Source organism: Schistocerca serialis, chromosome 2 (assembly GCF_023864345.2).
Source record: "Schistocerca serialis cubense isolate TAMUIC-IGC-003099 chromosome 2, iqSchSeri2.2, whole genome shotgun sequence".
Taxonomy (NCBI): domain Eukaryota; kingdom Metazoa; phylum Arthropoda; class Insecta; order Orthoptera; family Acrididae; genus Schistocerca; species Schistocerca serialis.
In genome coordinates, this window is record NC_064639.1 from 749,124,072 (window position 1) to 749,149,658 (window position 25,587).

A 25,587-nucleotide genomic window follows, 5' to 3' on the forward strand; every position below is an offset into this window, starting at 1 on the left:
GCCTGAGAATTACTCCACACCAGCCAGCCACCCAGTGTGGGTCATCCACCCTCGCCTACTTGCAGCCGCCACCTCCGCTGGCTGTTGGTTTAAGTGCCGTTGGGAGCTGGTGCTACCCGCATCTGAATGCTCACGGTCCGCCTGTGATCTCCACCAGAGCGTAATCAGGACTCCTCGGCGCCTACAAGGGGCCTGGGGATCAGTGCGCACTTGCCCAGGTCTCGCAACTCACCTGGTGGCGCTAGCCGTCTGGGGCACATACGCCTTGCTGTCAGAGCAACGCCTAACGCAGCACCGTGGTGCAGGGCTGCAGACGCTGGGACTCTGCCGCGACCGCTTACCTGCCCGGCGTTCTCGCTGCGACCGCAGAAAAGCAAGCGGTCTTCGGTTTCCCTGAGGTGAACTTCGCTATTTTGGGCAATGACAGGTCACCGACACGCCGCCTTCGACTACTGTATTAGTCCATTCAAAATAAATAATGTCGATATCGAGCAGTTCTGTTTATGAGGTCGTTGCGGCGCTGGTTCTTAGCACACAAAGCCTTACCCACCATCCTCAGTCTGCTAATTGGCGTTCAAGTGTGTCAATGGGCAATGGACGATTCTGATAGCTTAATATGAAAAACTCATTGTCAGGTGCAAGGTTGTTGTATTGACACTTCAGTCACCTACATTTGTAGTACAGGCTACTTCATGTAACTTTTGTACTTCAGGTGAGACAGGCTCGACGTTTTTGCCGCGGCTCTCCCACTTGGAGTAATAAAACACGAACCAGAATGTATATGTTACATTTTGTTTGAACATTACACGTAAATCTGTAGGCTAGATAATTCCTTTCCTCTCTTTCCATTATTTTTTGCCCAAATTACTACCATGTATCATTGTAACCCTCCGTTTCCTTGAACTAGGATCATTTTATAAGTAACTCTTGGTTATTATTATTAACTCATCTCATTAGTCTTCTTTTTATTGGCCAAAACAGTTTTTATAAAATTGCACAATATTCGTCCCGCTTTTAAAATATTAACCAGCAAGGCTTTAAATGTGAAATAAATGAAGTGAAATGAAATGAACTACAGTGCTGTCGGATTGATCTTTTGGTAAATCTGGATTTGCCGGACTGATTGCAGCAGATGAACGCTATGAGAGGTCACGAATATTTGCCAGTGTTATGAACATTGCAGAAATGTGGTCGGAGTCTGGTAGTTTCAAAGAATTTCCCATTACATAAACTGAACGAGTGCATTAGTTTTGTGGAACGTATTTTTGGTCTTCTTTCCTTCAAGTATTCTGCTGGTTCACTATGAGGGATAGAATTGTGTCTGTGATGTTGGCAACATTATTTATTATCGATGAGGATTTTCCACTCATTCCTCATAATATTCCCCTATCTTAAGCAGCGATCCTGATTGACTGGGCGAGCTGGTCTACTAGACCATACGTTACTTCGAACGCATTGCAGCATCTTTTATCATGGTGGATTATAACGTGCCGAAGGAAAGTAATGATGCAGTGTGTCTTTGAGATCCCTTCATAACATTCCATACAGGCATCAAATGATGCCTCATAAAGTGGATACAGGCAGTATATATTTCAACCTAATTTAGTTGGTGCAGACCCTATGAATAGTGTTTCATAGAACAGTAAATGTTCAGATACGTACCTGACAACAAGTGATAGTGATACATAGGGTTAATAAAATTATTCTAAAACGATCTCTTCCAGTCGTAAGATTCTTGAATGTTCAATAGATGTTTCCTCAAATTATATCGAGCTTAAGCTAAGGGTTTGAAATCCTCGAAATTTGTCACAGATTCGGGGTGGCCGAACGGTTCTAGACGCTACAGTCTGGAACCGCGCAACCGCTACGGTCGCAGGTTCGAATCCTACCTCGGGCATGGATGTGTGTGATGTCCTTAGGTTAGTTAGGTTTAGATAGTTCTAAGTTCTAGGGGACTCATGACCTCAGAAGTTAAATCCCATTGTGCTCAGAGCTTTTTTTTTTTTTTTTTTTTTTGGTACAGATTACGTAAACAGTTTCAGTGACAGTAAACAGTATTCTAGAATTTATTCTGCCTTGGTATACTGAAATGTAATTTTTCTACTTCTTTGTCTCTTCCTAGTTTTACCATTATTTGTGCTGCAAGTCTGTAGTACAGGAGACATGATGTTGCAAGCAACGCCAAAAAATAGACACAGGGGAACAAAACGACCGTACGTTTGTGCTGCTAGCAATATGTGTCGCTATAGTTATGCTAAGAAGTTTTTTTATACGTATGGGCAGGTTGCGTCCTTACACGTATTATCATTTCTTGTCAAAGAGGGTGTGTATGGTGTGGACTGAAATTTGTGCATAATGAAGGAGGCATTTATATTTTGAGGAGCTTCAGTCATTCACATTACGTCTTCATGATATGGACGTAGTCGTACCTACTCCTTAGCAAAGGAACATGGGAAGGTCCTATGTCAGATCAAGCTCGTAGATCGTTCGTTTGACTGCTGTAGGGTTTTAAACCGATGAACATCTACGACGGCGTACTGAGATGTAGCGTCTCTGAAATTTTTATGTGGAATCTCTTAACGCCCTTTAATGACTAACGTTATTAACACTGTACACCTTCATTCTACATGTCTACCTATTTACAGCTTCCTGCCACTAGAGAGCTCCAAATTGTAGCACGTAACAGGGTGCTCTGTAACGTAACTATGTCGGTGCGTTAGAGACAGTGAGCTCTAATCGGATTTGTAATTCTAGGAGTTCATCCGCACATACATCACCCTCTACTTCAGCACAATACCTGATTACATACGAGCGCTGCGACATCTGCAACAATCTATCGAACTGGGTTCACTGTCGCCGATCATCCTCCATGCAGTCCCGACTTGGCCTCATTTTATTTTCTTATGTTTCCTGAATTTCAATAACACCTTCGAGAAAACCACTGCGATAGTGATGAAGCGGTGCAAGCAGAGGTGAGATTGTGTCTCTGTCAACTAATTCTCACAGTCTACTGTGAAAGTATCGACTAACTGGTCTCTCGTTGGGAGATATGGGTTCGTCGCCACGGTGATAACGTTTGGAAGTAAATTTGTCGACATGAAGAATGAAGGAGCAGAATGTTAACACTGTTTCTTTCTGTTACAAAGTTTTAATAGTTTTCACGTGAAAAAGTTGGAAGTATTACTTTGCAGCACACCCTCGCAACAGCCCCAGAAATTGTGCATGGTTTTCTGTTAGTTTATGTCGACTATTTTGCTTTGTTGTACTAAATTGCTGAACACAATGTTCCCCTTGGTTTAGAGGTATTGCGATCGTTATGTAGAATGGTGCTACGTAGGCTGGAATATTACTGAGGGAAATATCTGAAATATCTATACTGTTTATGTGGACTTTCCGCCACAAACGAGATATCCTCTCTGGGGAATATTTTACCTTTTTGTTCACAAGCGGCTTCTGCCTTCATGTTTCCTTCATCTTCTGGTGCTTAAATAGTTGTTGCAATAGAAGTGTGTATTTTGCAGAGATATTCCTAACGCCATATCATGCTGTAATGTAAGTCTTCGTTACTTCATGCTACAGCGGCACATGGGGACCCGGGTCCGATTCGCGGTAGCACCAGGCATTTTTCCTTGGTGGGTGAACTGGTATGCCGTGCACTCAGCCTCCGGAGGCCAACTGAAGAGCTACTCGACCAACTAGTAGCGGTTGCAAGGTTAATTAAACCGACAAACATCGGGAAAGCGGTGTGCTACCCTATGCCCCTCCGTACCTCATTCGGCGACAACACTGACGGAGGAAGACACAACGGTGGGTTGGGCCCGATTGGCCCATCTAGGGCCAGAAAGCGCAACTTCAGCCTGTTTTTCGCCTCCGGGAAGTTTTTTTCTGCTTATCCTGACATGTGGTTTTGTATTTCTGTGCATGTGCCAGAACTAAATTAGGTAAAATAGGAAGATAATATTTCTAAGAAAAGCTACTATTTACTCTTCTGTTTCACAAAGTTTCTGGAAAGGCCGAAAGTAGAATGCGGACGCAGTTCATAACACCTATTTTCTCAGCAAATTTTGCCGTAACATTTGCGCCACTTGGTAATGGGCACCGCCACCTGAATAGTGATGAAAAGTGGCTATGTGTGTGTGTAGATGCGCGGAGCTGTGCAGTTTCGAAGAACGTTGGTGACGGAGTAGGAAACGCAGATAATCTTCCTTTACAGAACGTTTTTACAATAACCCCTCACTGTACAATTTATGACTTTGTTCACCTATTGTTTACGTATTTGGATTTATGTGAGGATAATCTAATGTAGCTCGTACATTTGTAAATAATCTAAATAATTTTCAGAATGTCAGAATAAGGTCTTTGTGATGTGGTGTAAACGACAGCTATGGTCTTTAAATTCAATACACTTCCTGACTCATTCAGCTGAACAATTCCCTGTAAATGATATCAACCTTTAAATAAATATATGTCTTTTGTAACTCAACATCGAATTCCATTAAAATCTAAGATTTTGTCAATTGTGCAGCAAGATAAAATTTTCAAAGCCAACTTTATTCGTAGAAGCTTTCACGAAAGAATATTAGATTTCACATTTCTGTAATTTGTCTTTGTTGGACTAATGGAGACACGCTGTTACATCACGGCGTAATTGCGCCTTTTGCGGAGTAGGAAACGCAGATAATCTTCCTTTACAGAACGTTTTTACAATAACCCCTCACTGTACAATTTATGACTTTGTTCACCTATTGTTTACGTATTTGGATTTATGTGAAGATAATCTAACGTAGCCCGTACATTTGTAAATAATCTAAATAATTTTCAGTATGTCAGAATAAGGTCTTTGTGATGTGGTGTAAACGACAGCTATGGTCTTTAAATTCAATACGCTTCCTGACTCATTCAGCTAAACAATTCCCTGTAAATGATATCAACCTTTAAATAAATATATGTCTTTTGTAACTCAACATCGAATTCCATTAAAATCTAAGATTTTGTCAATTGTGCAGCAAGATAAAATTTTCAAAGCCAATTTTATTCGTAGAAGCTTTCACGAAAGAATATTAGATTTCACATTTCTGTAATTTGTCTTTGTTGGACTAATGGAGACACGCTGTTACATTACGGCGTAATTGCGCCTTTTGCATACCTCTGTAGTCGCCTTGCATATTTACCATCTACCATCAAATTGTAAGTCGTTACTTTCGTTAAAATTGAGTGGATACAAAGATTTTCAAACTCTCTTCTGGGAATAACATTACCACTTTCTGTGCTACATACGATTCCGTACTGTCTGTATAACTGTTTTTTAGAATGTAGAAAATTAGGCTGAAAATGACTAGCGCATTGTATTTACACTCACTGAACGCTCTCAGTCTACTACGCAGTAATTCACAACCTGCTGTCTGCGATATTCACTCACCCTTCCAGTTTTGTTGACAGCAACATTTCCAGTATTAGTTTATGAGGTTAGCCACCGACTCAAAATACATCTGATACAGTTACTATTTCGCTTTTCTATGAATGTCCATATGTGCACAGGTGTTATCAACCATCTTACGAAGGCGAGTTCTGGTCTGGCTTTGCAGATGATTTGTGTGGCGATGACAGCAGCACAGTGCTTCGAAGGGGAATAGGAGGAACAGTAACTGCACGCAGAACAAATGAAAATTACAGCTCCTATTATAATATTTTACAGTGAACGAGATTGCCCGCTGCAGGGAATGAAATTTGAACAATATAAAAGAAAGCCATTCTCAAAGCATACTTCCAAAACACGCTGCTTATTGACAAAATTCCGTTCGTTTTTATTCACAGAATGAGTGATATGTGAAGGACAGTTGCTATATTGGTGGTAGCCAACTAGAATAAAATTAAGTTCATGTGCAATATTCTGTGGAATTCAGTAATACATTCTTTACTAAGAGAATATGACGTGTAACTTTTCAAAATGCGATAACTCTGGAAATAAAAATTTTACGGGAAAGGATGCAGAACTTTATATTTGTGGACTTATTGAGTTTTGAAAAGGTACTCATCGTACTCACATAAAACTAATATCGAGTAAAGTTTAATCACAACTGATAATTTGAATGTGGGAAATTGTTAATGGTCCTCAACGTAAAAAATGGGATAAGTAGAAAAAATCTCAGTCATTATTTAGAAGCCGAGCTGCTGGACCAGTTTTTAGATTCTGTGCTCTTATTTCATTTTGCATTAATCTCATGGACATTTAATGTTTTGAACCATATTTACACTAGACGAAAACAGTAGTTTCAGCAACAATAAACGGCAGAAAGAAACCAGAAGATGTGTCCAACTGCAGTGTAACAAATATAGCCGAAATCAATGAGTTTGGTTTAATGGTAACATATTGTTAGTAGGAGGAAGTTCTGTTTTTTCTCCTACCACGGGTTCAATATTGTAATTCGACAGTACATCTCTAAACAGCTGTTAAAGAGAAGAATCAAAACTGTAATTCAGCTTGTTATTTTAACTATACATTTTCATAAAAAAGCTTTTTACCACTCTTCCAAGAATGTAGTATCCAGGTTCCTCCTCCAAACAATTACGCTTTTCATCCTCAAAATTTTCTTCATCATTCGTTGCCAAATTATTTGTCCTACGTACTTGAATATACAACTGAATGCGTCCATATTCACTCCAACTGTCACTAAATTTCCGTTTCAGGAAGTTGGCTAAGTCCTTTTTTTCAGGTTTTCTGTGGTGTTCCAAACTTAGAACATTTGGACCAGGTAGGTGACCTTGGCACATCCCTTTTTAGCGCGTTGGCATAACATTTCCATGCATCACCAAGGCGTATGAAGTCCCTATTTTAAAAATAATTTAATTTCGTTTCCACTTCAGTTTGTTTTTCATTGTTGTTCATATCATATCTTTTATTGCCACTGGCCCATCTGGTAATGGCAGAAGTCCTTACAGTTTAGCAAATTCCAGTGCATTCGAGTCAGTTCCTAGGCCCTAACATCAACCTGTTTCCTGACAATAGTGTTACTGTTGAGGAGTTAATATTTCACCCTGTTTTCGAAGACTCTTGTCTACTGTACCGAAAGCCGACCCGTAGGCAAGCGCGAATGACCTAGCACTGGAAACATTAGGCATATTTACTTCGCTAAGACTAGAGATTTTTGAGAATCCACCTGTAGAGAAAATGAACTAATGGGCATTTCTGTTCTGTTCCTGGCAGTCATCGGAAAATAATCTTATACTTTCAGTGTGTTTTTGTATCTATGCGAGCTCATTTGGTCCACTGGGAGAAGCAAAAATTTAGGGACTTATTTTCAATATTGGTGATGTACAGAGGATAATATTGCATACGGCATCCCAAAACATGTTGTAAGGATCAGATAAATAATTGAAATTTAGTAACTGGAGCGTTTAGTATTCAACAAAGAAAATCAACTGCTTAGTCAAATTCATTAAAAAACATTCCTTCAAATTTTCTTACCTTTCCATCTGCTTCACTTTTCTTCTCACTACGCCCTTCTGCCTCTTTCTAGGAACAGAAGAGTAGTCCCCTACACGTACACTTTCATTCATTTCCGTCAATTTCTAATTAAGTGCAAGCTCACACAAAACTACAGTGTGAGACAACAGACTGTTTTATCCCACAATGCGTTGGCCGCAACAGTAAGCAGTGTACAACGTAAACATTGTGGCGAGATTTCGCAATGCTTCCAGTCATGGCGTCAAATATTTTATTAGATTTTAGGTATTACTCACATTAGTAGTTGGGGGGGGGGGGGGATTGGCTTATCGCGATTTGAACCAAATTTCCTGCTGGACATACTGGGTTTTGAACCAAAGGCCAAACTTTGCACTTGATTTAAATGGTTAAAAATTGTTTTTCGAACTAACATCATAGTAGCTTGGTGCAGCCCATCTTCCAGAGCAGAAATCCACTTCACAGAAAATTACGACCGTCAGTGAAATTGTCTCGTTCTGAAACGTCACACGGCAAGTGCAAGGATAAGATTATAAACAAACCAAGGTCTGAATAGATATCGTTGATTACAAACAGTAGGTGGAGATGTTATTCTTAGGGACAGAAATTGCATGTGTTACGAACAAGAGGTGGTCAACACAAGACTAGTCGAATAACTAAATACCAGAAACAGAAAAGAAAAATTCCTCCGGTTCTTTAAGTTTTCAGCTCTATGTCCTTCAAGATGTGAAAATTACTATGATTTTTAATCGAAACAAATTTTAAACAGTCACTACAAAAGTATGTATTATATTCTTCTGAACTATTCTGAACAACTGAGAGTGGATGACAACAACAACCTACATTGATATAATTACTACAAACGACATAAATTTTTAATGTACAACGATGAGTGAAAACTGAAATTTAGTTATTTAGTTACATGGTCTATAGATCATTTGACCGATTCTTATACCGAAGAGATGTAGAACGAGTCAGTTTACAACACACGTATACATCATTTTTAGTGTTAACATTAATGAGCACATTACTTCTTATGATTTTGCATAAATGATCAGAAACTATTTATCCTCCATATTGAACTCCTTTCTGACCCACTGCAGCTTTAATAATGAGTAATAAACGTCATTTCCCCTAATGTACTTGGAAAGGACATCACTGTTTCTCATAAATTGTGATAGATTGCTTATGATATATTTTAATAGCGAATATATGTATTGTGACGGGGAGGTTAAATCGCCTACCATTCTTTAGAAGGTTCCTACATGACGATCATAGGCGAACACCCCATATTATTCTCACTGCTCGTTTTCATACACTTAATTTATTTTTTCTAAGTGATGAGTATCTCCAGCCGGCCGATGTGGCGGAGCGGTTGTAGGCGCTACAGTCTGGAACCGCGCGACCGCTACGGTCGCAGGTTCGAATCCTGCCTCGTGCATGGATGTGTGTGATGTCCTTAGGTTAGTTAGGTTTAAGTAGTTCGTAGTTCTAGGGGACTGATGATCTCAGAAGTTAAGTCCCATAGTGCTCAGAGCCATTTGAACCAACCATTTTTTGAGTATCTTCAGACAATAGAACGATTTAGATAATAAGTTAACAACGTTTAACAGTTTATGCAAAATCTTCTTCATCCTCATGAAAATGGCATCGACTGCTAGGTAGCGACTTTTCCATAGATTATCATCCTTAGACACACGTATTCATGTTATTCCTAAATCCTTTCTGATATTATATACCCAACTGGTATAAGATCGTACGTTCGATTTTTTCATATTCCTTCAGGAAATAACTTCCTTGCTGGTACCTGCCTGGCTCGCTGGCATTTAATTTTCAAGAAAGTCTCTTCCCTGTGTTATATATTTGTTTTCATTTCGCTTACAGCACGTCCCAACATGCAGTTTTCTATTGCTCGCTGAACTGGCCTCAGATATTATACTATTTTTGCCTTCCGTAAGTCAGAACTGGTAACACACACATTTTGTGAACTTTCAGTTTAAGATAGAACGGAATTACCATCTCGAAAACTCTAGTTAATTTCTTAGATGCACTTTAACCATTTTTATTACTTTCATTATTCATTTTAACTTCGGCACGGTAGACCTACAAATTGGTCAGTCATGTCTAATTACGTAGACATTAAGTTAAAGCATTTATTATAATGTTCACTCCCTAAGTTCTGCGAAAATACTAGTATGTAATTTTGTCGTGCACGGTGCATTTAACTAATTCATCACTTGCAACCTCTAAAAGTTAACTGCAAACTATGGTACATTCATAGAATACTGTAAGACTTTGCGGCCAACCTTGGGACACTGTAACAGAATTCATTTCTACTTCGTAATTCTGCGTAATTACACGCAACAGGTTTTTTCTTAATGATAAATTCACTTACATAATGATCCTTTACTACCAGTTAATGATATGTCTATTATACGGATGAGAGAGATTTCTTCCGCTTTTAACTTTTAAGTGTCCGGCACGGCCGGTGTGGCCAAGCGGTTAAAGGCGCTACAGTCTGGAACCGCGTGACCGCTACGGTCGCAGGTTCGAATCCTGCCTCGGGCATGGATGTGTGTGATGTCCTTGGGTTAGTTAGGTTTAAGTAGTTCTAAGTTCTAGGGGACTGATGACCTTAGAAGTTAAGTCCCATAGTGCTCAGAGCCAAGTGTCCGGCATGTTCTGTACTCGCCTACAGTTGACGAGATTTTGGAGGTTAGGAATCATAAACGCACAGTAAGTTAATAATATTCTTCTGGGTTTGAGGAAGCATTGCCAACTATAATTTTATCATCAAACCCAGAAGAATTTTATTGACTGTGACAACGGCCGCGGAAGCCTATGTTTACATTTAGCGCGTAGTAAGTTGTTACTATAACGTAGGCACTTCCGTGTAAAGTGCAACGTTTGTTCTGTAAAGGAAATGCTACTAACCAATCGTTTCAAATTCTAAGTTGACACTCGAACTGATAATAGTTAATCATGGAAGGAATTCGAATTCTTACAACAAAATCGGAAAGAGGATATTTAAAGTGATAACCCTAACACACTAGATTCGACACAGGTTTAATCTGCGAAAATTTTCCATTTCACTATACACGAAACCATACCGAATTAGAGGAGTAGACATATGATAAACTCGCATTGTAATCCAGCTGTCGTTGCAATTAGCAGCAATGATTTCAGAAACAGTGGGACAAAGCTGGAGCAATGCAGAATCAATGCTATGAAATACACAATTCAGGGCGCAAAGTGATTACGTAAAATGCATAATTTACCCTATAAACCAGAATTTGTCATAGAAATTCTGTGTCAGTCTTGTTATTAGCTGTCATATATGTACGAACTCAATGGCAACCTGCTACTTGCCGAATTGAATAACTGAAATATTCGATAATCAGTGGTTACCAAAATAGACACCTATTTTAGCAATAACATAATTAATGAAACCCAAAACGTGGTGATTTCTGCTAATGGTGTGCATTTAATAACACACTTTCTTTACAGCTCTCACGTAACCTGTCAACAAACTATATAAATATAATTTATTTACATAAAAAGTTTACCACTTCGTTGTCTTATTTTATGTCCACTGTATGCTGGTCATCTTGTGATTTACACGCACTACGATGTGTCTTAGCAAGAGAAAACTCACCACTCATCGTACACATGACAACTGTTATATGATTCACTCAAGGTTTAACGTCAGACAAAAGACATACCGACACCAAAACCCATGCACAGCCCAAAGGCGAGGGTCCAACCGCAGACTCTGAGTGCTTTGCTGCGACAGCTCTCCCTGTCAGACTCTTTGTCTCCGTCACACTCAACGTCCACCCACACAGATTCGTCATCACTCCTAGCTGATATATGCGCTGCGTCTGCTGCAGGTGACTCGCTGGCGGCGATGCAACTTGCAACATCACAGGCGGCTGCTGGTATGTCGTTGTCTTCTGAGAGCGGTTTGCCGGAATCTAGGCTGCGGGCATCCTCATCGCCTTCCGAAACCACCGCTATGCTGGTCTCTGTTGGCGGTGAAGCAACCTGATTCTGATCGCAGAACCCTTCGTCTTCAGAAGCATCAGAGAACTTAACGGTCAGTCTCCTGTTAGGAGGCATGAAGACTACTAGCTTCAAACGTACTTCTTGTCACGTCTGGAAGGATGTTCTTGTATTTGCTGCACTAACGTAATGCTTTATTCTTCGTTAAAGCTCTTCTGTATTAAAATCTACTATCAATTTAGAATGTTCAGCTTGTGGTCAACGATCCCGTACGCAAGAGCTGCAGGTTTCGTACTGAGCCGCTGTAATTGCCGCTGGATGCTTTTGTACACTGTCGATGCATTCGGTTACTGTGTCTTTCATCGGAGTCTGCCTCACTACTTGCGAACCTGCGTCACTGTGGTCACGCACAGAGAGCCACATCCGTCCACTGACCACATCCGCAGATAACAGCGAATGCAATGTCGCGCTACGGCGTAACGCAAGTGTGTTTATGTACACGGCTGTGGCGCCTAGTCACTGTCACGAGCGATGATTTCACAAGAAAAGATGAAAGCACGCCACAGAATCGCTGCGAGATCTCTCTGCTGCTCATGACACTTCAAGGTAAAAGCTTATCGATACAGGGTAACTGCAATTTTCAATTTTTGTTACATGAGTTTTAAATACGTCTAGAAAGTCTTAAACTTTCATGTTTAATAAACACTGCTACTAGACAAAGCATAAGATTACGAGTAGATACAGTCTTACTGGCAAACTATCGAGTACCAGCAGGGGAGCGAAAGCATTAAAAACCAGGGATTTATACCTGTGCAAGTCTGCAGTCGAATAAGAACGGCTGGCCGCTGTGGCCGAGTTGTTCTAGGCGCTTTAGTCCGGACCCGCGCTGCTGCTGCGGTCGCAGGTTCGAATCCTCCCTCGGGCATGGCTGTGTGTGATATCCTTAGGTTACTTGGGTTTAAGAAGTTCTAAGTCTAGGGGAGCTATGAACTCAGATGTTAAGTCCCATAGTGCTTAGAGCCATTTGAACCATTTTGAATAAGAATATTCAGTATCTCACAGATCATGCCATTTCAAACAACTGGACATAGCCTTCATGCAGTATCATTGAGGGCTGTCTACGATGGACGCCATTAATAAATGTATACACCGCATCTGTCTTAGCACCCACTGACACTAAGCAACCCAGGAAGAAAACTTAATGGTTCCTCCACCGAAGCACTTCTGCTGTATGGCTTCGAACCACCTGTCAGAGTATCATGTGCAGGAAATTCTTTGTGTTCAGTGGAAGCTCAGGATGCTAGAACTACGGCTAGCATGTTGAAAATTTTTACGCCTTCCTAAGATATTCCACCCATAAGTAAGAGACAAGGTCGATGTTAATAAAGGCCAATTGACAGGAGTGGTTACTTCTAGAGCTGAAAGATCCAGATGGGATTCTAGAGGCGAATCATGTGTGAATGAGGAGAGACCAAACAAGGATGTATCACACGAACTGTCTGTTATGTCCGGCGACGTGCCCAATTGCTTGCAACGTCCGATGAGATTGATGTAGACAACGTAATTTATGTCTGCTGACGTCAGTTTCCGATGGAATATGTTTCGTTTTTGTACTTTCCGTAATGTGTACTTATAGTTTCTTTTTAAGTTATGTATATTTTGCGTTGTTTTATATCTTTAACGATGATTCTGACACGTTAATAAGCAAAAACATAAATTTTCGCGTCACATTCCAGCCTAAAATACCTATTATAATCAATTTTCGTAGACAACTTCTTAGATAATACCTGATACCGTCTTTTATATTCAGTTCTGAACATCACAGCAGAGTGTCACATCTTTTTATCAGTGTTTTGAATTCCTGATTACGGAATATAACGTCAATATAACGTCTTCATTAACATCTCAGTTTTCATTTGTCATTTGTTTGCAGAAAAAGTAGATAGGGTTTCCCTAGACTGAGTTGTGAAAAACTGATCTGAAAACTGCATTAACAGAATTTCATGAAGTTCACTGTAGTATATTCACTGGCATTCATAGTAAGGGACAATGAGTGTCTAGCGGAATTCAAAATAAACTCTCAGCTCCAGATCACTGTGAGTATGAGACAGTTAAAATGTTCAGGCGGACTGATTAACTTCGCAAATATTGTCGTTTGCAATTCTGTGTGCATTCATGATCCTGTGCTGCAGACAAAATTCAAAGTAAACGCAGGCTTTTTCCATTCAGACTAGTGCAAATCCTAAACTATTACTGTTGAAGTAATAGGACAATGATGGTAGTATCCATTCCGTACTTCCAAGGGGGTAATCTGTGCTGGAGAACCAGTACAGTAATTTCACAAGATGTCTGACGTATGAGGTGATTCCCTTCTGAATAGCGAGGAAAATGTAGTGGATGTACATAGATTTAGCGATTCTTTTCACTATTAAAATTTAAATAACAGTAAAAACATGCTACTCATAGTAATTTATTGCAGCTGTAACACATTTTTTATGGCCACTGCATCACTTAAACCATCCCGCATGTACACCACTTGCTATGTCTTTCAGTCTCCAGCAGTCCCATCAGTCTATAGTGCAAATATTTCTCCAAGAATTAAAAATTCTTGCATCGGTAAGCCGTCATTTGTATAAATATTCCTACAAAGGTGCTATTAATAAAAATTAAATATAGTCTTATGTATCTCCGAAATAATTATTTTCTTTCCCTCAAATACTTAAACAGATTATGAATCCGATATTTTGCATCATGATAATTACCATTAATTCCTTTGTAGCGTTTGTGTGAGACCGTCAAATGCATTATAGCTTATGTGAGATTTTGTGAGCCTCTCAAGATGTGTCAAAATACTTTCCTTTTGAAATGCGCTCTGTGATATTGTATTAGAATGCCTGGAAGCGGCATGATGACAATATGACGGAGTGGAATCCGACTACCATTTCTCCCACTCAGTCGTAAAGTCCCTGCAAAACCAACCGGCCACAGTGGACACATTTGAATGCCGTTTGGAGTGCCAATGGGACAGCACACAGCTATCCCTGCTGCCATCAGCTTACGATTTCCTGGAGCCTCTGATTTTCGTTCAAGTCCCCCTCAGTTGTCATAACGAGGCTGAGTGCATTCAGATCCAGTCATCCTAATAAAAAAAGATCACGAGCAGAACCATAAATTTGGGCTGGGGCTTCAAAATATGAGTTAGACACGTTTGTAAATATTATAAATCGTAAAATACAGTAGCAGAGCCTCCCTCCCTCCCGTAATAGACATTTAATATCCATGCAGTATGGTTTTTCTATTAATAACTTGGACTGTGGACCAAAACTTGGTTCTGCAGGTTGTCCATCAACACAATGTTAGTGAAAATTAACATCAACTTCAACTCTACCATTTTGTCAGCTTGATCCACCTCTGTGTATGATGACTGACATTTATGAGCGATTTAAGCATTAATAGTTTTTATATAAATTCCTTTCATATTGTAGATCGCTAATTATTAGTTGCGGCTGAGAATTAACCCACTGTCAGGGACTTAACTGTTACTTGCAGGGTAATCATGCAGATGTAGCTGTAGACGCAGAAATTATTGCTTACGTCATGTTCCATCGATTTTTACCTTGGCAAAATTTTTCTGTGGTCTCTTTCATGCACCACCAAGTGCTATACTAACGACAATGTGTCCTCATCCAGTCTTCATTTAGACATTGCACTCATTATATTCGTTCATTAGTACGTCTTTATCAATAATTAAGGAGTTTTCCAAAGAGGTCATTCTTTTTGAAACATCCTGTATTTTCACATTGGGTGGAGAAAGTTGGTAATTGAAATTTTACGAGAAGACTATGCCCCAACGAAAAACTGCTTTGTTTTAATGTTGCCACCTTTCTTATTCACACACCTACTTATACCATGTTCACTGTACAGATGATACGTTATGTTGCTCTGAATTGGGCACACATCACTGTTGATGACTGATACTACATTAAGATTGCAAGTTTGTTCATTGCTCTTTATTGTCTGCGTAAGACGTGTTCTGCACAAGAAACTGATGCAAAGTAAAATTGTGAGTGTCATGGAACAAAACTATGAAGACTTTAACTGACACAAAATATGGAAGAACGTCCATGACCCTCTATTAATCAGCAATGTAATGAGGTAAAGGAAACAACGTATGGCTGTCCATCAGAAAAGAAAAGAAAGAAAGAAAGCATCGAAAGGCATCGCCCTGCACGATAGCACAGACGAGCCTTCTACATCCAGATGAAGAACCATACCCGTAATTGAAGAAAAACGCCATCAGCTGGTTAAAGGAACAAAATGAACAGAACTAAGCAGATTTCTGATTGTACACGACTACACAACACTACAAACTACAATAAAATAACCATTATTATGAGAAATACGCTTTCTGCCCGAAAAAAACTATAACGCGAATTCTACAAAAGTGTCACCTAAAAAAGTACTCAATGGACAGTTTCTTACAGGCTACCGTAAGGGAGAACGAAATATGAACGCGATGCCGAGTATATAATTATTTATCAAATTAATTGATGTTCTTTTATGTTCTGTTATGTTGTGCGATTATGTGAAAGTATTAAAAATGAGAAAGAAAAAAGGGAAAAAAAGAAAAGTAACAGCATTCCCCTCGTTAATAATTTAAGGGTTCTCTCCACAGAAAGTTTTTAGTGTTATTATGCAGCTTCATCTGTTACTACCTTGTCCTGATGTTGCGTTCCGCTCTCGGATTCTGTTTCCTAGGGTTTAAAGTTTTCTCAGACTGTTAACTTTATGTTACATGGAAAGCTAATTATTATGAATAATTATGTTATTTGTGAAACACACTTCATTGGCCAACTGAATAGATGATTGGAGGAATCGTTGTGGACATATGTGTGAGTGGGTGCACATATTGTGGATCCAGAGGAGAAGAGGCTACCATAGATACTCACATGTTTGCCTAATAAACAAAGTAAGAGCCTACGGAATATCGGACCAGCTGTGTGGCTGGACTGAAGAGTTTTTAGCAAACGTTAAGGTAACCTCTGGCGTGCCACAGGGGAGTGTCAAGGGACCATTGCTTTTCACAATATATATAAATGACCTAGTAGATAGTGTCGGAAGTTCCATGCGGCTTTTTGAGGATCATGCTGTAGTATACAGAGAAGTTGTAGCATTAGAAAATTGCAGCGAAATAGCAGGAAGATCTGCAGAGGGTAGGCACTTGGAGCAGGGAGTAGCAACTGACCCTTAACATAAACCAATGTAATGTATTGCGAATATATAGAAAGAAGGATCTTTTATTGTATGATTATATGATAGCGGAACAAGCACTGGTAGCAGTTACTTATGTAAAATAACTGAGAGTATGCGTACGGAAGGTTTTGAAGTGAAATGATCATATAAAATTAGTTGTTGGTATGGCGGATGCCAGGTTGAGATTCATTGGGAGAGTCCTTAGAAAATGTAGTCCATCAACAAAGAAGGTGGCTTACAAAACACTCGTTCGACCTATACTTCAGTATTGCTCATCAGTGTGTGATCCGTACCAGATCGGGTTGACGGAGGAGACAGAGAAGATCGAAAGAAGAGCGGCGCGTTTCGTCACAGGGTTATTTGGTAAGCGTGACAGCGTTACGGAGATGTTTAGAAAACCAAACTCAAGTGGCAGACTCTGCAATAGAGGCGCTCTGCATCACGGTGTAGCTTGCTGTCCAGGTATCGAGAGGGTGGGTTTCTGGACGAGGTATCGAATATATTGCTTCCCCCCACTTATACCTCCCGAGTAGATCACGAATGTAAAATTAGAGAGATTCGAGCGCGCACGGAGACTTTCCGGCAGTCGTTCTTCCCGCGAACCATACGTGACTGGAACAGGAAAGGGAGGTAATGCAGCGGCACGTAAAGTGTCCTCCGCCACACACCGTTGTGTGGCTTGTGGAGTGTAAATGTAGATGTAGATGCATTGCTCCGTCACTCAGAGGTCTTGGTTAACAGAGTCATTGACTGTCATCAGTAACACACTGCATTTCTGCCACTGTCATTCCCGATGGCAACGCTAACTGGTAGCCATCGTCTCGCTGAAAATTGGCATCTGACATGTACACTACTCCAGGCAATCACGTCTTGAACTACTGCTGTTGTCAGGTATGTAAACCTCAATTAAGTCGATAACGTATCCTCTTGCCCTGTGGCATTCATTGCCGCAAATTTTAATCATTCACGTCTTTCGTACAGCAGCCAATGAAAACCACTTAGTTAATTACAATATTATTTATCTCTTTAGGAACATTGAGAAGGCAGGAGAGCGATATCCTGGGAATGGACAATGCCAGTAACAAAAAAATGTTTACCCAAAGAAACCTATATTAATTTGAGGCCAGTGCTGCTCAAAACAATAAAATCCACACAAGTTTATCCCCGTGAGGCTTGACAACAAATGCATGACAACTAATCACTTGCTACAATACTCTTACACGAATTTATAACAACGTGCATTATTGCAACAACTTTTTTAGCTCCTAACTGACTCCAAGACTGAATCCGCAACCACCTGATCAAATGAGGGCCAAACATGGTAAATACAACATTTGAAAAATTCTTATCACATGGAAACAGATAAAACAAACACAATAAGAATACGTGGAATCAGACTGTAAGCTCAGTGAAGCCTGACATGGTCATGGGGGGAGAGAAGGCGGTCTTAATGTGGTTTATCAGATAAAAAAATTTTAAAAGTAAAAACTTTTTACTGACTAGACCGCAATTTTCTTATCACATTAAACTCCTGTCAGCAGGTTCGGTTGCGATCTGCAACCATCTTCAGATCTATAAGACATGCAGGAAACTTAGCCTAACAAAATTACGTACTATCAAGTAGAATACAAAACACTGTAAGAGACCTGAGCAAAAAATAATGGGTAGTTAATTCTAGATGTAACAGTGAATATTAGACAAGGTCATTTAACAGTGTAGTATAAACGTGTTAATGCTAATCAGTTAACATACCGTTCAACATATGAAAAGGCTGTGAATAAGCAGTGGGAAGCATCGTCAGGTGAAGTCATACAGCAACATGCATTTGTAGGTACCAAACCAATTAACAATATGTAGTGAGGAAGCCAGGTGGTAGACCTGTCGAAAGAACTGTAGACTAGAAATCTCAAAAAGCTTACTCGACATATAAATGGATTTTAAATATAAATATAATAATGGCGTAACGTAAAGATTACAAGCCAGAGATCTGTATTTCGTTTTGAACTGGCCACATAGAGTTCGTAGGAAACAGATCCTATGTAACTGGCATTATTTCATGAATAAAATCCAAGAAGCTTGTGTCTAAGACAAACTAATTTTAAAACCATAAAACCAACAAGTGGATGAAGTTAAAAGCTACAAGACGCGGAAGTTGCATTGTGTAGCTAACTGGCAACGTGCCATATATATAAGATAATTCATATGTGAGCGTCAGTTCATAAAAACATCAAAGTATAGAGTAGCGCTAACAGATGTAAATAACAAAATAAAACAGATCACACGTGAGAGTCAATGATAAAAACATCAAAGTACAGCGTAGCACTGAAAATTCGAATAACATACATTAATTCGTAGTTTACCGTCACATAGAAAATTGTCCAGTTGCATGAGTGGAATTTGGATTAAAGTTCATGATTTGCTGTTGTATAACACGTGGTATTGTGAAAGCAGTATATGCAACTACTTCAAAAACTGTCAACTGTTCCGTAGCTTTAAACATACAAAGCCATGAAGGTTGCAGTAATTTTGTAATAAAGCTAAGTGATCAACAGTCACAAAATCAGAAGGAAATACGATACCCTGGTTTACACAAGAATGATTCTGCATGGCGTATAATGTAGTAATCTTTATAAAATCATTCTGTACATACTTTATAAAGCTTTGCGCTTGATTAGGAAGCCGAAATAGGAAGGTTCAGCATCCTCTCCCACCTCCATGTTGAATCTGATTCTAGGGAGCAGCAAGCCTAGATGTCTGGGAAACTGCTGAAGCCCTCAACATCCGTGTGGCGCACCACAATTTGTCATCAATATATATTAAAAGGCACGAGGTCTTCAGTCAAACTTTCTTGTGAACTTTTGAATGAAATCCTGCGTAAACAAGTCTGTCACAATCAGTGACAGAGGCCCTCCATTGCGAAGCGAGCTATTTTCTCCTAATGGCTACCGCTGAAGAGGAAGAATGTACAAGTCAGGACAAATTCTACGAGATTAGTCAATGAAGAGTGGAATTTCTCCCTGATCAGCTTGAAGGAATCAGGAGGCGACATTCTCGTGAAGAGGAGGACCACAACAAAACCCCGTAAGAAAACAAAGTTCCTCATGTAATGCTAACAATTACCTAACACCGTTAGATGTTCAGTTAGCATGTTAGTTGGTATATATTGCTAACAATAGGCCTTACAGGAATGCCTTGTTTGTGAATTTTTGATACGCCATAGAATTCTGATAGTGCAGGAGCCAGTGGTCGAAGCTCTTTGATGGTGTCCTTCGGCAAGGATGGGCGTAGAAGCTTGATGCTCTTCCTTTTTACTCCGTTGGTATCTTCTCTTTTCAATTTCTTATACAGTGGATCCTGCAATTGTACTTCGAAAGCGAAGGTAGTACAATAGCATTTCTGTGTCCGCTGGTAGAGCGACTATTTCGGGATCATTCTGTAGTATTCGGATGGTTAGCTCCTTCCGTTTTCAGTGGTGTTGTCTTTGGTGGAAAGACTTTGGTGATCGAGCAGTTAGGGTAGAACTACAAACTTATGGTTGTAAATAATTACCAGTGTCTACAGTTAGGAGACTCAGGTCCAATTTTTTTTAACAAAATCGTTGTCAATACTTCTTCAGTTGTAGTGGACAACGAAACGCTGAAAGGTAACAACATTCCCTAACCCAATCAGAATTTTAAAGTTTCTTATCATTACTAAGCAGTTATTTGATTGAAAGTTCCACTGTCGCTAAAACATGGCTGTGAGAGAATTTGTAAATTCGGAGTGTGGTTCTGTTTACTACAAAACTGACTCGTCGCAGCATCGCTGCTTCGCTTTACATAGAATTTTAACAATAACTTCCAAAATAAAACATTATTAATTTTGTTCAATTTTGCCATTACAATTAAAACTTACAAAACGTAAAGAAACTGATGTTACAGCCAAATACGGTATATAATACAATATTTTATAGTAATATCTTTAGTTTCCATAAGAAAATCATTCTGAACTCTAATTACAATAATATCTCTCGTATTATTTTAGTTACATAATTATTTACAGTTTCGAATTGGTTACTAATATTCAACGGTAGTATCGAGATCGTGCTTTATCCGATTACGTACATAAAATGCACAAATAAGACCTCAAATTTTGTAAATTGGGAAGCTGTGACATGTAAACAATTAGAGAGTTAATTAGAAATGTAATCACAAAGAATATAAATTACAGAGGAAGACATAAAAATAATTAACAAATGAAAATACATCGATTTAAGCTGTTTCTCAAGATAGTTAGGTCTTCTGTTACTGGGTTTTTAGATTACAATTTTGTTAATTAGAAACATTGATTTTTCATGCTAACATCTTTGTAGTCTCTAGTTATTTATTGCTCCTTCAATTTTTTTGATTAGTTACTTTATTTAGTATATGTACATAATTTTAAATCGACAACAATCCACCGGTAATTATAATAACGCACGTCCTTGCAGAAGATTCTACACGCCTTCGAAATTAATATCAAGTATAGATATCAAAATGGTGGTATCACACATTTCATATGAATTTTGTGGGGGACTGTATCGTTATGCCTTCCAGTGCTGATCTCTTACGTTTTGTCGTATGTAACTTTCGACGTCAAAACGAACAGTTAAGACGAACAAAGGTGAACGTTAGTAACTTACATATCTATCTTTTGTGTTGTTACAGCGGAGGCACGTCGCGACCACTGCAACAAGACGGTGGACATCTATGAGGATGTGTCGAGCCCGGAAGTGACGTCCGAGACGGCGGGCCGGCCGATGACGTGCTGGTACCGCTTCCGGTCGTTCCGCGGCACCCCGCGAGACTGGGTGCTGCGCATCCGCTTCAAAAAGTTCAAGGTGGGCGTGCTCGCCAACAGCACCCACTGCCTCGGCGGATATGTCCAGGTCAGTGACAGCTACGTCAAGTTCTCCTGCACACGCCATACCTGTATTTGATCAAGGGGAATTTATCCTTCCACATCTCGAATTCCTTTACCGATGACTTCTCGTTCCCGACAATTCACTCTTGTATTCTCTCTTGTCCCGAAGACATACGATTACATCGCATCGTACGTTCAATACAAATTTACTATATCTGTTCATTAAATAATTATCAACGGTCTGAAATAAAGCGATTGAGAAGACGCCGAAAAGCTTCTTTGCACTTAATCACTTCCATGGTTACGTAAGGTGTTGGTTTCTCACTGCACTGCATTCTAATTGTTGTTCTCTTCGTAACATATTATGCACTCAACCCCATGCGGTACTGAATGTTCAATCTTGACTGTGTGCGGAGGGGTCCATAAAAATTAGGCACTCTTTGATACTTAATATGGAACAATACGACTTACCGTTGCAATTTTGCGTGGTAGTATAGGCTATTGTTTTCTCAACTGATCTCGGCGCTCGTATTCCAGCAGATAGTAGTGCAGCAATGAATGACTAAGATTGGCGTCTGAGCAACGCAATGTCGTATTGAGGTGGTACTGGAAGTAGTAAAACATGATGGAGGTACAACGGCAATGGCGTAACGTGTGAGGAAATCAGCCACCAACACGTACAACAATTTATCGTATTCAGGCTGAATTCGAAGCCGACGGTACTGTTCAGGATGTGCATAATAGAAGATTTCGCCCAACAAAAATATCAACAAGTCCGGCATTCACCGCTGCTGTGACGCAACATTTCACTAGGTCACCTAAAGAATCTGTGAAGCAGGATGCGTGTATAAGTTGGCGAAAGCCAATCAAGCTTACGATGGGTTCTAAAGGCTGCGAAGTGGAAGGATGGAGTACTGCAAGTGGTTTGAAGACATGCTTCACGAAGGTGAAAGATTTGAGGGGAGGATTATCTGGTCTCACGAGGAGGAATTAAACCTGATCAATGTTGTAAACCACCACAATAGCATATACTGGGCTCCTGAAAATCCTCATATTCACGAGGACAAACATGTTAATGTGTGGTGCGATCTGTCATCGCCTGGTTTGATTGGTCGACTCTTCTTTGAAGGTATCGTAACTGGTGAGATGTATCTTCATATGGTGCAAACATCAATTTTGCCTGGCATCCGGGAGGTGTTTGCTTATGAAAGATCTTAGCTACAACAAGACAGCTCTCCGCCTCACTACCTCAGACATGTCAGAGACTCCTTGGAAGAAAATCTACCTCGACTATGGATAGGTCGAAGAGGATTTATTGAGTGCCCACCACGGTCTCCAGACATTTCGCCTCTTGACTTCTACCTATGGAGGAACTTGGAAAATGAAGTTTATCAACAGAAGCCAGTTACAGACTTCCCGTGCGGATATCACACCCACACTGACAGCCGTAGCTCTGTCAGGATGTATCCTCCACTCGCGCATGAGTTGTAACGGTATGTCATTTTGTACCATTAATGTTGACTATCAAAGAGTGTCCACTTTTTTCTGGATCCGTCTGCATTTGAAAAATATTTGAACTTTTGATAAAGTTCATTTCTAAAATACAAAGCTGAACTCTCACTGTATTATATAAAGGCAGAGATATAGTCAGTTCCACAAGAGAGTGTACGCCATAATGTTAAATGTAACGTCCGTAGCGACATCTCTGGTACTGGTCTCGAATCTGTACTCAATGAGCTTTTGCACAGTGTATAGATAAACAGTGTGAGAGTTGAATGTTATGTTTTGTCGCTTGCAGTTTTTGTTATATGCACTTATTTAAAGCCAGTTTAAACGCCGAAAAAATTTGCAGTACTTATCAAAAACGCCTTCTGAGGTCCTTTAAGAAACTTTGTTTCTAACGAGGGAAACTGGGTGCTTCAAGAGGATAGTGGTCTGAAACATCGCAGCCGTCTCTGTACAGCGTGCAAACAAGACAGTGGGGTGTCCACGATCTATTGACCTGCAATGTCTTCGGATGCAAATACGATCGCAGTGTTTGGTAGTATATTAAGATGAAGCTTAAAGTAAAGCCAATACGTACTTTCAAATAGCTCTCATATAAAATCAGGACGATATGAAGATCGTTACCGAGAGAATATACAGAAAATCTCGTAAAAAGCATGCCAAAATGACGACATGTTGTAAGCGATATTGATGGCGGTTCGATTAACTATTAGGTATTTGTGCCTTTAGTGATATCATGTATTTTTATATAAACATATATTATAATAGTTTCTTTTAGTTCATACAGATAACGGCGTGCAAATTCTACACATGCTTCACTTAGTCTCTTTTACTGTCTAACTTCTTAGAATATTATTTTCAGACCTTCTCTTAAAAGTTTTGTCAAAGTAAGAAGTAATGCCTTCTTGGCTGTGATACTGATTGTCCAGTCATGCAGTAATGAAACATTATAAGCTGTAAAATTATTAATTTTATATAACCTGTTGTTAACCCCCTTCAAGTGGGTAACATGTGGTATATCAATATCTTACAACATTTTGTAAAAACTTTCTTTTGCTGCTCGACACGCGCATCACTTGAATACAATTGGTTCAATTGGAAACAACCTTCGCCCTGTATTCCCCTAAAACCTGAAATACGTAGTTTCAATATTCTGTTGTACAAATTATCATAATTCTGTTTCATCTCTTGACTGTGAAGAGTAAAACTACATATATATTGTTATCAGATACTCGTGTAAATTCCACGTTGTAGTTTGTTTATAGTCCTGTGATGTGGCAAAAGTGAAATACTACTAATCAGACGAATGTAAGGAACTGAACACCCATATAGAGCAATCTATAAAAAGGGCAGAAAATCGGATGCACATAATAATCGGCCAATTTCACTGACATCGATTTACTGTGGAATCATCGAACATATTTTGTGTTCAGACATAATGACCTTTCTAGACTCTGAGAAGCTCATCTGCAGAAACCAGCACGATTTTAGGAAACAGCGGTCATGCGTGACACAGCTGGCCCTCTTTGTGCATGATATACAACAGGCTCTAGATACCGGCTCCAAGGTTGATGCCATATTTCTCGACTTTCGAAAGGTGTTCCACTCAGTTCCGCAGTGTCGCTTGCTCCCAAAAGTGTTGGATAGAACGTTTACTAACAGACAGAGAACAGTATGTCGTCCTGAATGGGGTGACTTCAACAGCGTAACTTCAGGTGTGCCCAGGGCAGCGTAATAGGTCCGCTACTTTTTACGATTTACATAAACGATCTGATTGATGCTATTGACAGCGGTATTAAACTGTTTGTCGATGATGCGGTAGTCTACGGGAAAGTAGCATCACACGAAAGTTGTGAACAAATCAATGAGGATTTGCAGATAATAAATGCGTGGTGTAGTGACTGGCAGTTATCTCTCAATATTAGTAAGTGTAACCTATTGCGTGTAACAAAGCGATAATCCCCATTAATGTACGAGTAGAAAATGAATGCGTAGTATTTGGAAGCGGTAACCTCCGTCAAGTATCTGGGCGTGACTATTCGAAATGATCTCAAACGGAACGATCAGATTACACTAGTAACGGGTAAGGCGAACTCTAGGTTGCGGTTTATTGATAGATTCCTGAAGCGATGCAGTCATTCAACAAAGGAAATTGCTTACAATACTTTAGTTCGTCCAGTCTTAGAGTACTGTTCGTCTGTATGGGACCCTTATGAACTGAGTCTGAATCAAGGGATTGAGAAGGTCCAAAGAAGAGCGACAAGATTCGTGATTGGTACATTTAGCCAACGCAAGAGCGTTACAGATCTCATATTAAGATTGACGTGGGACACACTTGCCGATAGACGACGCGCTGAACGGAAGGGGCTGCTCACTAAATTTCAAAATCCGATCTTCGCCGAGGCTGTAGAGCATATATTATTACCACTAAATTTCATATCGCGCATTGATTACCATTCAAATATAACGGAAATTAGAGCTAG

At 39.7% G+C, this 25,587-nt stretch overlaps 1 protein-coding gene across 1 annotated transcript in view; it reads left to right on the forward strand.

The window, feature by feature from the left end:
• Positions 1-21,493: 21,493 nt before the first annotated feature.
• Positions 21,494-25,587, forward strand: part of LOC126456383 (uncharacterized) — a 188,599-nt gene continuing 184,505 nt past the window's right edge. Inside the window, exon 1 of the mRNA XM_050092137.1 lies at positions 21,494-21,623. Within this exon, the coding sequence (XP_049948094.1) occupies positions 21,495-21,623 (129 nt within the window). The 5' untranslated portion in view covers position 21,494. The remainder of the gene's footprint in view (positions 21,624-25,587) is intronic.